Source organism: Pongo abelii, chromosome 8, assembly GCF_028885655.2.
Source record: "Pongo abelii isolate AG06213 chromosome 8, NHGRI_mPonAbe1-v2.0_pri, whole genome shotgun sequence".
NCBI lineage: Eukaryota > Metazoa > Chordata > Mammalia > Primates > Hominidae > Pongo > Pongo abelii.
In genome coordinates this window covers 120,925,964-120,941,097 of record NC_071993.2, presented here as the reverse complement: position 1 = coordinate 120,941,097, position 15,134 = coordinate 120,925,964, and the positions used below count along the sequence as shown (strand labels likewise).

At 33.2% G+C, this 15,134-nt stretch overlaps 1 protein-coding gene across 2 annotated transcripts in view; it reads right to left on the bottom strand.

Annotated features, from left to right (window-relative positions):
* Nucleotides 1-15,134, bottom strand: part of NHLRC2 (NHL repeat containing 2) — a 56,618-nt gene that overhangs the window by 24,268 nt on the left and 17,216 nt on the right. For both annotated transcript variants that reach the window (XM_024253803.3, XM_054522901.2), the window contains 3 exons: nt 10,189-10,644; nt 7,382-7,503; nt 2,662-2,791 (listed from right to left, as the gene is read on the bottom strand). In XM_024253803.3, the coding sequence (XP_024109571.2) occupies nt 2,662-2,791; nt 7,382-7,503; nt 10,189-10,644 (708 nt within the window). The remainder of the gene's footprint in view (nt 1-2,661; nt 2,792-7,381; nt 7,504-10,188; nt 10,645-15,134) is intronic.

The following is a 15,134-nucleotide window of genomic DNA, read 5'->3' as shown; positions in this document are numbered from 1 at the left end:
TATATTTTAGTCAGGTTGTTTTCTTGATATTGAGTTGAGTTCCTTACATATTTTGGGTATTAGCTCCTTATTGGTTATATGGTTTGCAGATATTTTCTCCCAACCCATAGGTTGTCTCTTCATTCTGCTAACTGTTTTCTTTGCTGTATAGCGCTTTTTAGTTTGATGCAATCCCATTGGTCTATTTTTGCTTTTGTTGCCTGTGTTTTTGGAGTCCTATCCAAGAAATCACTCATTTCCCAGATCAATGCTGTGGAGCTTTTCCTGTTTTCTTCTTGTAGCTTTACCGTTTCAGGCTTTGTGAGTCTTTAATCTATTTTGAGTTGGTTTTTGTATATGATATGGTCCAATTTCATTCATCTGCATGTGGATATCCAGTTTTCCCAACACCATTTATGGAAGGAATTGTCCTTTCCTCATTGTGTGTTCTTGGCACTTTTGTTGAAAATCATTCGACTGTAAATACTTGCGTTTATTTCTGGGTTTTCTATCCTGTTATATTGGTTGATACGTGTGTTTTTATAACAGTACCATGCCATTTCGATTACAATAGCTTCATAGCTTGAAATCAGGAAGTGTGATGCTTCCAGCTTTGTTCTTTCTGCTCAAGATTGCTTTGGCCATTCAGGAACTTTTCTAGTTTCATACACATTTTAAGATAGTTTTTTTCTATTTCTAAGAAAAATCACAACACAGTTTTGATAGAAATTACACTGAATCTGTATAATGCTTTGGGTAGTATGAACATTTTAATAATATTAATTCTTCCAATCCATGAACATGGAATATCTCTCCATTTATTTGTCTTCTTCAAATTATTTCATCAATGTTTTATAGTTTTCTGTGTACAGATCTTTCCACCTCCTTGGTTAAATTTACTCTTAAATATTTTACTTTTTAAAATGCTACTGTCAATGAAATTGTTTCAATAATTTCCTTTTTGGATAGCTCACTGTTAGTATATAGAAACACTATTAATTTTTGTATGTTGATTTTGTAATCTTCAACTTTACAAAATTTATCAGCTCTAACAGTCTTTTGGTGGAGTCATAAGGATTTTCTACATATAAAATCATGTCATCAGCAAATAGAGACAATTTCACTTTTCTTTTCCCATATGGATGCCTTTTATTTCTTTTTCTTACCTAATTGCTTCTCTTCCCATAAGGAACCACTAGTATAAAAATGTACATTTATCATTCTTCTTACTTTTCAACTTTATTATGTCTGAATGGATCTCCCAAGGCTTGTATTAAATAATATTGAACTTGCTATAAAAGAAATCATATTGTAGATTTCTACATACAAATAAATTATATTGTACATATTCTGTAACTTTCCTTTATCACTCAAAATATCCCGTTATATTTGTCCATGCTGCTAGATGTAGCTGTAGTTTGTTTACTTGCACTATAGAACAGTTCATGTAATAAATAACATCATACTAAAATACGATTTAGTAAAAATAATCAAAAGTAGAGCAAATAACGCAGGGAGGTAAAAGTGAAAAGTACTGGTGAAGATTTAGCCCTGAAATTATTTAGAATTGCTAATGCATGGTAATAAAAGACTGAGTTTTAGTTCACTGTATTAATATTTCAAAATTCTCTACATATGAAGTATCTCTTTAGTCGGATGCACTGCTCCTACTATACCATCCCCCTTGGTGAGCTATGAAACAAATTATAAATGTTTACAACATACAATTCCATAAACAGAATTCTCAAAAATAACCTACACAAAATACTTAAGTGTTAACTGCGGGTAGTACTAGAAGTTCACTCATTTATTTTATGAATATTAGGTGCTTCATAAAAGTTAATAACAAAAAAGTAGGGTGTTTGAATCATAATTAAATTGGCATCATAAAAGAAAATTACCTCAAATGTAATGCCTTCCAACTAAGCTGGTACTTATATACTCTTTAAATATATGAAGACAACACCAACCATTTAGTCCAAAATTCCATTTTCAACATATTCTAACTTTGTTTACTCATCAATCCAATTTTAGACATGTAGATGACCATCTCAGTATCACTGAGAGCCAATAAAAAATAAGAATACTAATAAGAGTGCTCCTGGATTTCTTTTAGTCAATTAATATAGATAATAAAGATAACGTTAAGTTTCATTCATTATCAATGTCTACACAATTCAGTAGGGTAAAAGTTTAAAGAAACTGTCATACTTTAATATAAATTTTTTAAATCTAAAACAAAAGCAGCTGCCTCTGATTTCTTTTTCAAACTAGAGTATATAATGACACTGTAAGTTCCTTATTTATGAATAAATTTATTTTTATTATTACTAATTACTGTTCATGAATAATCTTTTGAAGTTCTGACACTATAATCCTTTCAATATAAGAAATTCAGAACTACATTAATTGGAGGGTGCATCTAATATATAATTCTTTAGAGTAACACATAGTCTATCTTATAGATAAAATATGTAATATTATATATAATACATACTCTAGTATATATATCTATATTACTGCTAGCTTTGTTTTTACACAATTAACAGACTCCGAGGCATAGGTATAAAAGTATAAAATAAAATAACTAGTAATGGAATCCAAATGACCACCTCAAGAATATTTTTAAATCTTACATGAAGTAAAATTTACTTTTACATTTAATATCAAAAGTTCACATACCTGATGTTCCAAAAACTACATCCCAAGGGGAACTAATGGGTTGTTGTTCTCCTTTTGCTCCACCTTCTTTATCTGTACCTTGGATTCCAATGCCAGCTACAGTGCTCACCTTCTCAGCTTCTAGGTCAATCTACAGAAATTCAAAGGATGGTTTTATGCAATGAATGTTACTTTTGCTTTTGTCTTTTGCTGTGTAAAGATTTTCAATAGTCAATAGAACATTTAGAGTGTATGTGCAGTACAAAGTTTTATTTTTAAAAAGGCCAATCAATTATAGAATGAACTTCTTATTCAAATGCATATAATCAGTCCCTTTCATATTCCACCTGTCCATTCCTCCACTTTTCCTCTTTTATCCCCGTCTCCCATCATGCCTCCAGCAGATCTGGCATTGACCTCATCTTAACTAAACAAAAATTTTAAAATGAAAGTTTAAAACACAATGTAGCAAAATACATGTTTCTAAAAATTAAATGCACATATTTCAGTTGTGCTCAGCTAGTAACTGACACACATTAAAACTTACATGCGCCAAGCACTGATCCAATAGTGAGCAAGCCAACCAGCCATCCAGCCATGCTCATAACTGTGTGACGATTTTAATATTTTAAAGAAAACTGAAACACAGATCGTTAAGTTACTTTTCAGTGTCCCACAGTTCGTAAGTCAAGAATCTGGGACCTGAACCCAGGCAGTTCCATGACACTTTATCGACTTTACTTCATAAACTGAAAAACTAATGTATTCTACTAGGAAAATATGTTCTGCTTTCATCTCCTGAGACCCTCTCCCCAACAATGTATTGGGAAAATTTTCAAACACACAGGAAAGTTAAAAGATTTTTGTAACAAACATCCATATACCTACCACTTAGATGATATTCAATATTTCACTTAATTGCTTTATTGCATATTTTATCCAGCTATCAATAGACAGAAATTTTCCTTACTTCACAGATATCTTATTCCTCAAAGCTACAGCAAATATTAAACTTCTGGAGAAAATTTACATGTATTCCCTTTAAGATTATAAGCATGACAAGATAGCCACCATCATTGCTAATGCTTAAAAGCAAGAGAGGTACTGGCCAGCAATATAATAAAAGTGTTTGAAACAGGAAGTTTAAAAATCAAAAGGGAATTTGTTTTTGCAGACAAAATGTTTACATAAGAAACAATCAAAAGATTTTGGCAGAAATGGACAAGCTGGTCCTAAAATTCTTATCAAATTGCAAGGGACCTAGGATAGCCAAAATAATCTTGGAAAAGAAGAAAGTGGGAGGACTTATACTTCCCAATTTCAAACGTTATTAAAAGCTACAGCAATCAAAACAGTAAGGTACTGGCATAAAGACAGACAGAGAGTTCAATGGAATAGACCTGTCCATACATCTATGATCAACTAATTTTTAACAAGGCTGCTACGGCTATTCAATGGAGAAAGAACAGTCTTTTGGACAAATGTTTCTGGGGTAACTGCATATCCACATGTAAAAGAATGAAGTTGAACCCCTACTTCACACCATATACAAAAATCGACTCAAAATGGATCAAAGACCTAATTATAAGAGCCATAACTAAAAGACTTTTAGAATAAAACACAGGGTTAAATAATTGTGACCTTGGATTTAGCAATGGATTCTTACGACAACAAAAACATAAGCAACAAAAGGAAAAAATGGGCAAATTAGTCATCATCAAAATTTAAAACTTTTATGCATCATAGAACATGATTAACTAAGTATAAAGGCAAGCAGAAAAATGTGAAAAATCATTTGCAAATCATATATCTGATAAAGAACTTGTACCTAGAATATACAAAGGATTCTTACAACTCTATTATAGAAAAGACAACCCAATTAAAAATTTGGCAAAGAATCTTAAGACACTTCTCAAAGATATAAAAATGGCCCATAAGCACAGGAAAAGGTGCTTGACATCATTAGTCATGAGGGAAATGCATATCAAAACCACAATGAGATGCCACTTCATATCCAGTAGGATGGCTAGAATTTTTAAAAAATGAAAAATAACAAGTGACAGTGAACACGTAGAAAATTGGAACCCACATATATTTCGAGTGGGAAGGTAAGATGGTGCAATTGCTACGGAAAATAATTCAGCAGCTCTCAAAAAATTAAACATAAAACATATAACTCTACAATACCAGTTCTAGGTATCTACCCATGACAAACGAAAATGTATGTCCATGTAAAACTTGTGTATCAATGCTCACAGCAAGATTATTCATAAGAGCCCAAAATAACAAAATATACAAAATAGCCAAAAAACAATCTAAATATCAATGGTGAATTGGTAGATAAAGTGTCATATATTCACACAACAGAATACTATCCAGCAATACAAAAGGAATGAACTACTGAAATGCTACTTCACACGTGAACTTTTCATTATGCGAAATGAAAGAAGCCAAATACAAGAAAATATATATAATTCTATTTAATAAAATGTTTGGAAAAGGCAAATTTATAGAGACAGAAAGTAAATTAACGGTTGCCTAGGGATGGGAGGGGACAGGGACTATCTGTAAGTGGTCATGTGGGTTCTTACTTGGGGGATGAAATGTTTTAAAAACAACGTATAGTTACAGTTGCAAAACCTGTTAAATTTCCTAAAAACTAATGAATTGTAGATTTGAAATGGGTTAACTTTCTGATACATAAAATATAGCACAATAAAGTAATTAAAAAATATACACAAAACACTATGTTTTACAAGATCACATACAAATAAAAACATATGCATTAAACATATCACAATGGCTGCTTATAGGTATGTTAATGTAAGGGGAGTGAGAGTGGGGGGTATGGGGAAGTAGGAGGATTTATAATTTAAATAAATTATTCTAAATGAGAAGGGTCTGCATGAAATAATGTTTGTGAGCCATGAATGTAGAATATAATCAAATCAGTCCTCTGCAAATGAGGTCTTAAACAAAAATAAAACACAATAAATAGTCTTGTATTTTTAAAAGGAAAAAATTCTACTTTCCATTTCTGCAGACATCATATTAAGTCACAGAATATAGAACAATTTCAGGTAACCTAAATTTGTTGTGATTATGCTACTTAAATGCATAAATATTTGAAATGGAGCACATGGTCAATACTCCAAAACCCATTAAGTTGTAAAGCAAGAGAAGTGACATACAATTAAAAAAGAAGGACAGGTACTCCCTGAATGTTGCAGGCTGGCTATTTTACTAATTCAATACACCATTAGAGGTCTAGCCCCTCTGATGAATTATAGAGGCATACAACCCCAAAAAGATAATGATAAAGAAATATTAATCATTAAGAATTTAGTAATAAAAAAACCACTTTTCCCTAAAATATACACCATGGAAACATTAGTCCTATGAGCAGCTCTGCCTATAAAGGGCTCTCTGGTCAAATAAGTTGAGAAATGCTGCACAGATATCCCCCCCATTAATGCACTCAACAATACATTAGCATATTTAAGTCTGGAAGAAGAAAGGCTGCAAGACTTTAAAAAACACATCTGCTTTAACGTATTAACCCACAAAATCTGTTTTTCATGTAACACTTTTATATTAAGAGGAATACACACTTTCAAAAGTGCTTCCTGAAACAGTATTATTTGCTCATAAATTCATCCAACAAATATCTGTTGAACACCTACCATAGGCCAGGTCTTTTCTAGGTGCTAGGATTCAGTAGTAGACAAAACATATTTCTAGCCCTCAGGGAGACTTACAGTACAGTGGATATTATTATATATTATATCTGCTGTATTTTTTTCTGCTGTGTGTATATAGGTGAAAATATTGTCAAATAAATGAGGATAAATGTCAATACTGAAAGAAACAGTGAGAAAAACAAGGCAGTATCTGAAACAATGTATTTAGACAGGATGAGTATGATGAATTTGGTTACTTATTTTCCAAACACATGGCAACTTAAAGACCAATGGTTTAGCCAAAACAACCATCAGTAGGAAATGTCTGAAATACTTGAGTACATCTACAATGGAATGTGATATAGTCATATCATTCAGGTGACTAACATGCAAAAAAAAAAAGTTAGAAAAACCTGCAAAACATTATGTATGCATAGTATCATTACATTTGTTTAAAAAAATTCTCTACAAATGGGCTTTTTAATATCAATTTATTTTTATAAGAGTAGAAAATTTCCAAAAAGACATACTTTAACAGTGGATGGTTACCTCTGGGAAACTGGAATTGATGGTCAGGGGACTTTTTTTTACCTTTATGTATTAGCTGACTTTTTAGAAATAAGAACACATAATAAAATAAAACAAGTTTTAAGACGAATTGGCTCATCAGTATTTCCAGCCAAAGCATAAGAGTTGAAGAGAAGCAGGAGTGGTATGATTTTTTTTCTAGTTTGAGAAAATTCAACTGAAAAAGGACAAAGGATCATTGTAAACTAGTGGTTAGGAAGATACTTCAAAATGAGGAGCTTTTGAGTGATTAGGGAACACAGCTTTGAAACAAGGGTTAAAAAAAGAACAGAATGGGGTTTTCTTTTGTGACAAATACATACTGATACAAATAGAAACAGGATACTTGAGAATAAAACTAAAGTAAGTACCTCAAGAAAAGCAGAACAAAGACACTGACATATATAAGCATCACGCTTTAACTTCAAATATGTAATGTAGCAAATACATTTCCTTTTACTGATTATAAGTATTAAATTTAAAATGAAAATTACCTTTCTTATAAGGTGGTTTTCAGTGTCTGCCACATATATGATATTATTCATTATGGCTACACCTTGTGGAGAATTAAAAGTTGATTCTGAAAATATTCCATCTTTTCTTCCAGGGTTGGGTCCTAAAATAAAATAAAATTTCCCACTTAAGAAGTGATCTCAAGGTAAAACAAAACAAAACAAAACAAACTTGTATTTAATACTGGGATTTAAATATAAAAACATGGTATGTCCATCTAAAAACTAAAATGTTCCCCAAGGAACATTTTCTTAAGAGTGAGTTTTGCTAATGACAGGGCTCATAGTATAATTACTAGTGTACTTAAGCATAGTAGCATATAGTGAAGAAAATAATTTTAAAAGCATTCTAATTATCCATTACCTAGACTACAAAGATTTAAAAACAACTCCAATTGTTCAACAGATGAACAATTTTTAACAATTTTGAAAGATATGCTCCTTGGATAATACAATGAAAATTATGAGCCCTCTCCCTAGAAAAATACACACGGCCAAATTGTTGCAAACAATCCTAGATCCTGAGGACCACTGAAGACTTTCTTAGGAGTCCAAGGACCCCAGATTAAGAATCCTTCTTATCTACTATTTCACTTTGTCACAAAGTCCTATGATATATCATACACACTGTAAGAGAGAGTGATTCTAGTCCTCTTCTCAGTTTTTACAATTCATGTAGAGTTTCAAGGGTGGAGAATATAACACAATAAAATGTAACTGTTATTTCCATGGCCAGCAGACAAGCCATTCAAGGCCTCTAAACCAGCAGTTCAAACTGCTTTGTGGAACTCCATTGTCCTAGGCAACCATAAAAAGGTAGTGTAACAGATGGCTAGAAAACAAACTCAAGGCCTGGCACAGTGGCTCACGCCTGTAATCTCAGCACTTTGGGAGGCCGAGGCAGGCAGATCACTTGAGGTCAAGGGTTCAAGACCAGCTTAGCCAAAACAATGAAACCCCATCTCTACTAAAAATACAAAAAATTAGCCAGGCATGGTGGCAGGCACCTGTAATCCCAGCTACTTGGAAGGCTGAGGCAGGAGAATTGCTTTGCTTGAACCCGGGAGGTGGAGGTTGCAGTGAGCTGGGATCATGCCACTGCACTCCAGCCTGGGCGACAGAGTGAGACTCCGTCTTAAAAAAAAAAAGAAAACGAACTCAAGAGCCCAATAGACCTTGTCTAAATCCCAGGTCTGTCTCTTTCTAGCTGGTGATTTGGGCAAGTTCTTTGTGTCTCAGTTTTACTTCTGTGAAATCCCAGGTCTGTCTCTTTCTAGCTGGTGATTTGGGCAAGTTCTTTGTGTCTCAGTTTTACTTCTGTGAAATGGAACTAATTAACTAACTCATAGCATTGTGCAGGCAAAAATGAGTTCATACAAGTAAAATGTTTTGAATAATGCCAGACACATAGTGTCTGCTGTAACTACAATTGTTAATAATACTATTATTGTTGTTGATATTGATAAGAGTTCCCTGAAAAAAAAGGGAGAGTTCTGTGGTTACATGAGATTGGGAAATATTGTGTACTATACCCCCTCATAAGGAAAATTAGGAGAGTAAAAAATTTGAGAAATATTATGATACCATCACCAATAAAAATCTGTTAGATAACATTAAACTAGTGTTTCCTGAGTGTATCTGACCAAAGAATTCTTTTTTAAAAATTAAAGAATAACTGTATCAAAAGATAACAGTATTTCTAGAAATATGTTTGGGTAGTGTAGCTTGCTGCTGGTTTCTCTTTTAACAAAGAATATTCACCTACACTATTTTGAAAATCACAGAATCTATAAAACACTTTAAAACCACTTAAATTCAAACTGCTACAAAAGACACTTTTTGAGTAACAATTCAATTCTCATAACTGCCTGTCACAAATCAAAATACCAAGTAGCCAAAACAAAACAAACACCACAAAACACAACACACACTGTATCTTGGTATATTAAGAATAACATCAGGGCATAGGACCACAACTAGCACTTTTATATTAGGAACTCAGACATTCCTACTTTATGTACTAATGCTGTATGTATTACTAAAGCAGGATTGATTGCAAAGAGATGAATTACTTTTGTCTTTGACTAACATGTTGTCAGATGTCAGCTCAGTATAGATAAGAAAGATTAATAAGAATGTACTCAGTAGAGTTTATTAATTGTGTAGATGTAACCAAAAGGTAGTTTTAGATCTAAGACCAGGGAGATATAGAACAAAATGATCTATGCTTGCATGATACTCATACTCTGCTACACCTATTTCTATTCTGGAAATAGATCCAGAAACATGTTCAAGTTCTTATGGAAGAAAGGAGAGAAAAGTAAAACTATGCACAAATTCTAGCTTATTTATTTTATAAACTACTTCTCAAGTTCATGGGGCACTGACATGATCTTTAAAAAGATACGGCTATATTTTGTTGGAAAGTGAAACGTAATACTTCTACTTAAAATGTCTGAAATCCAAAATGTATGTTTTCATAAGAAACAGTAAGTACAGCAGTTAAAAAAAAAAAAAAAGACAGAATATACAAATATACCTAAAAGCTGAACTATTTCCTCTTTTTGACCTGGAGCTTTTTCAGTGTTTTTGTTTGTTTTATGAGGGAGTGAGAAGAGGTTAATTCAGACATCATATTAATTAACAAAAAATTTTTGTTAGGAAATTAAGTCAATGTATATCACTTTTCTATAATTAGTTTTCATTTAGACATTTCAACTTTTTATTTACCTTGAACTATTTTTTTACTGTAAAACACATTATATATCATAATCAGAAGCAAGCTTTACCTCCAATGCTATATTGAATTTGTCCATTCTTCCAAACGACCAAAATTCTATGATGTCCAGTGTCTGCTATTACCAATCTATTAGTAACTTGGTCTACTGTTACTTTGCCAGGAAATAGCAATGGTGAAGGAGGCAAAGAATCTTTATAGAGTTTTATTCCAATTTTATTATCTCTGATCTGCCCCCTGTCTTTGTAATACTTTAAAGCAATTGAAGTATATAAAAATAATTTATCTTTGTGTCCCTCTCCAATCAAAGAAAATAACATGTTTCCGCGAGGTCCAAGTATGACTAGAGTTGGCCAGCAGGAAACTTCTAGTTCCTGCCAAAGGCTGGCATCTGCATCATTAACCATAGGGTGGGTGATGTTGTATCGAAGAACAGCGCTCTTAATGTTATCCAGTACTTTTTCATTTGGAAACTTAGCCGAGTGAACACCAATAATGAGAAGACCATCTGAAAGGAAAAAAATATATGTTAAACATTATTAAATATTTAAGTTTGAATATCATCATCTACACATTAGGTTTTGGGTCACAAATATTAAAAGTCCATAGATTAAAAAAAAACAAAAAGTAGAACTACGCTGGGATCTTCAACTGCATTTTAACACACATATAAAAAACTAACAAATTTAAATCTCATAACATTCTTGATTACTACATAAAAACACACATGATCAAATTCATAAGGCTATTGCAGGATTAAAACTTTTTCTTCTTTTATTTAGATAATGCTATAAAAATTATCTTTATTTTCTTATTAAATGTTGAAATTTTTTCCACCTATAATAAGCCCCTTTGAAATTCAGAGTTGACTATGCCTGTTTTTGGGAGGTATTTATTGTTGTATCACTGTCTTTTATTTTTTATCTAACGTTACATTACAGATTAACAGAATAAATATAAGCAAGATGTTTCCATAATATAAGGCTTTTGATTTATTTAAAATTCCTACTGTATGGTTCTTAGAAGAAGGCTTTCTGTAGACAGAACTGCTGAAAACAACATACTTCTCTTATCTAATCAATACATTATTTCAAGAAGTTAGTACCAAAAAGAAAAAGAAGTGTTTGGCTGGATTCAGTGAAAAAATTCAATATTGACTACCAAAGTAGTAGAGATAATAACAGCTAAGTACATTCAAATCTCCCAACACATCCACCAAAAACTACTCAAACCTGAAAGATGAGCAAATAAAACCACACAAATCAGGTTTCCCAGCAGCTCATGCTTCTATTATAACTATTAATTCCGAATCAAAACACAAACATGCATGCTTGAAGACACACCCTGCTTGAAGACGGAGAAAAGTAAACACGACCAGATAGATTGTATAGGAGGGCCAAAACTCAGAAAAGCAAATGACAGAAGATCAAATGACAGAAGAATGAGCTGCCAATTTTATTTTCTTTTCCCATCCTTTTCCTAGCTTTGTCCTGAGAGTGGGTCCCAGTTTTGGAGCTGTATGGAGAGCCAAAACTCCAATAGAAACCCCAATGCAACTCTAGCCCAAGAAACCACATAACCTGGACAGTGTGGGAGAAACCCTGAGGAGAAGAGCTGGGGAAGGCGGCTCCTTATTTCTGAGTATGAACACTCAGAAGTCTTAGTTTAACCTCTAAACTACAGGACATGGAACAGATTTTAAAAAGTGTAGCAAATGCTTGGGGAGCTGAGAACTGAATAACTGGGTTTACAGAAGGAGCGAGAGCTGATGGAAGATGAGACAGAAGTTATAATTTGAATTAAGAGGGTTGAATGCCTACTAAAATAAGGCTACCAATATTCCCTACAGACTATAACAGAACCCAGAGTTCACACATCATCACATTCCAACGTCCAGGATACAATAAAAAATTACCTGACATTCAAAGAAAAGAACGAGGAAATATGGTCAATTATCAAGCGGGGGAAAAAAAAACAAGCAACAGATATCGATGCCAAGATGAAGCAGATGTTCGACTTACCAAAGACTTTCAAGCAACTAGATAACTATGCTCCATGAGGTAAAGAAAAACACAAATGAAGTAAGTAAAAAGACAGGAAATATAAACAGAGAAATGGAAATTATAAAAAATAGCTAAAAATGTTAGAACTGAAAAATACCACAAGTTCACTGGATGATCTCATTGGCAAAAAGGACATGACAAAGAAAAGGTTAATGAACCTGAAGACAGCTCAACAGAAATTAATCCAATCTAAAGAACACAAAGAGAGAAAGAAGAGTGAAAAAAAATAAACAGAACCTCAGGGACCTGTGGAACAGTTTCAAAATATCTAAATAAGTATACTGGAATCCCAGAAAAAGTGAATAAATAAGATTGGGGCAGAAAAAAATAACTGAATAATGCCCCAACTTTCAAAATTTGATTAAATATATAAATTTAGAGAATTCAAGCTCAACACACACAAAATAAAATAAATTAAAACCATGTCTAGACACATCATAAACAAATGGCTGAAAACCAAAGGCTAAACACACACACACACACACACACACGCCTTGAAAGCAGCTGGGAAAAAAGATGCAGTGAGGAATGTTTGCCTGGGGAATGTGGGTAAAGGTGGTGGGGAGGAGTGGGAAGGACTGCACACCTGTTACCTTGGGCAAGTTACTTAACCTGTTTATCTGTTTTCTCATTTGAAAAACGAGGAAAATAACAGTAAATGCCTTATAAGTCAGGTGGATTAAAAGAGATAATCTGTGTAAGGCATTTAGCATAGTACTCAGTGTAGAGTAAAATTTCAACAAATTTTGCTATTATTATTTTTTAAAGTTGTGAGTACAAAGATTAATAAAAGATAAATGTAAACATTTATAAATATCAGAAGAGATTAGGAAAATAAAACAGCAAAGAAAGTGCATCATGTTGATAAACACAACAAATATAACCAAATACACATAATACTTGTACATTACCAGTCATATGAATAAATACCAATGGGCTTAACTCATTATTAAAAGAAAAAGATTTGGATAAGTTCTTTATATAAAAGATACATCTAAGAAAATGTGAATCAGAAAGACTAAAAGTAAAGGGGTAGAAAAAGATATGCGAGGCAAATGAAAGCAATAAGAATATAAGGGTTGTAGATCTCCTCCTTCCGCGTCTCTAATTTCTGGGCCAGATGAGTGTTTTGCTCCACTTCATCATCTAAATTGAAGCTTACATGGGTTTCAGTTTATCCTTGCGAGTTCTAGTTCATGTTTGCACGTTCTTTCTGGTTTGCCCTTGTTCTCTGCTACTTTATATCCATCTTTCCAACTGCCTGACCTGCCATCAGGAGATATAATTTGCCGGTAATTACAACTTTAATTCCAAACCAAAGTACAGGAACATATGCACACACAACTCTGCTTGAAGACTGTGAAAAGTTAGTAAACTTAGGTAGGTTGCAGGAGCACACAAAAGCAACAGCCTCACATATACTAGTTAGCCATGTAGCTCCACAATAACATAAGGTCAACTACCTATAATGAATTCTGTATTAGTTCTCTCATTATTATACCCAGTTGTTGTGCTTCTCTGATCAAACTATGACTAATATACCAAAACTCTACATCTTAGTTTTGGTGTTAGCTCTACATGTATAAAATCTCCACCCATCCATTAGCAGTTTCCCTACTCACCCATGGTTCCCTAGCTCTCCCTATAGTAGATTCACCAGAAAGGGCACATGTGCACAGTATTCTCTGAGTTTTTGGACATTCAAACTGTTTTTCTTTAACCTCGATTGATTCTTGAAGGACAAATGGTTGGATATAATCTCTTTAGTTTATGGTTTACACTCATTAAGATTCCTGAAATGTCACTCTACTGTTGCCTTGCTTCGTACGTTATTTGTGAAAAGCATGGCCAGTCTAACTTACATGTCTTTGTAAGTTACGTTCTTTGTTTTTCAATGTTTAAAATATAATAATTTTATTAGGATTCTTCTTGGCATGTTCTGGGTCAATCATCCCTGGTACCTGGTAGGCCCTTTCAATATGTAGATTCAAGGTTTCTTTTCTTTCCAGAAAGTTTTCTTGGATTCTAATTTTAGATATTTGTTCCAGTCAGCTGTTCTGATTTTCTTGAGGGTCTCCAAGTAGTCTTATGTTGGACCTCCTCTGCCTGTTTTCCAATTCAATCATTTTTTTCTCTAAACTTTTTTTTTTTTTTTTAGCTCATTTTCATTCTCTGGGGTTTCCCTCCCTGCTTTTAATGTCCCTTAATAAATTTTTATACAAATTTATTGTCCCTTGGTCAAATTTAGTTTTCATTTGTAATACAATTTTGAATTTGTCTTCTCTTTTCTGGATTCAATTAACACTCATTTCCTTGTTTCTTTTTTGTCCATTTTTTATTTTCAAATTTCTGATTCAAGCTGTTTTTTTCATTATTCCTAAATGCTGACTGAGGATATTTAATCCAGTATGAAGCAAGGTGTTACAGTTTTGTCAATTTTGTATCAGCATTTTAACTCTGAATTGCATTTTCAGCTTTTTTTGCAGTAGTTTTTATACAGGTGTGATCTGCTTTTTTCTATTCCTGTTCATTCTGTGAACAGGGTTCCTAGTTTGAGAGTGCCCTCTTCTGACAGTTCCCTTTTTCTGGGCAGTTTCATTTATGAATAGCATTGGTGTAAGGAGGGGTTGATATATCTTCTTTCTCTTTTGTTTCCATTAGAACCTTACCTTTTCCCTCATATACGCTTTTTTCCCTTCAGTGGCCTATCTCCAAGGGAAACCACATCTTTCTTATATAGCTGATTATCTCCCAGGAGCAATGCTTCTCTGAAGCTTCGATTCCTAGTCCTGCACTCTTTTAAGAGCTGGTGATACGGTCTAGTATGTCCAAACCTGTGTTCAGTATTTTATACTTTGTATTGGAGCTTCTCTTTCTGGCGGTAAGGAGACTATTCTGTTTGTGCTTTGTCTAAATACTCTGAACCACTCTACTT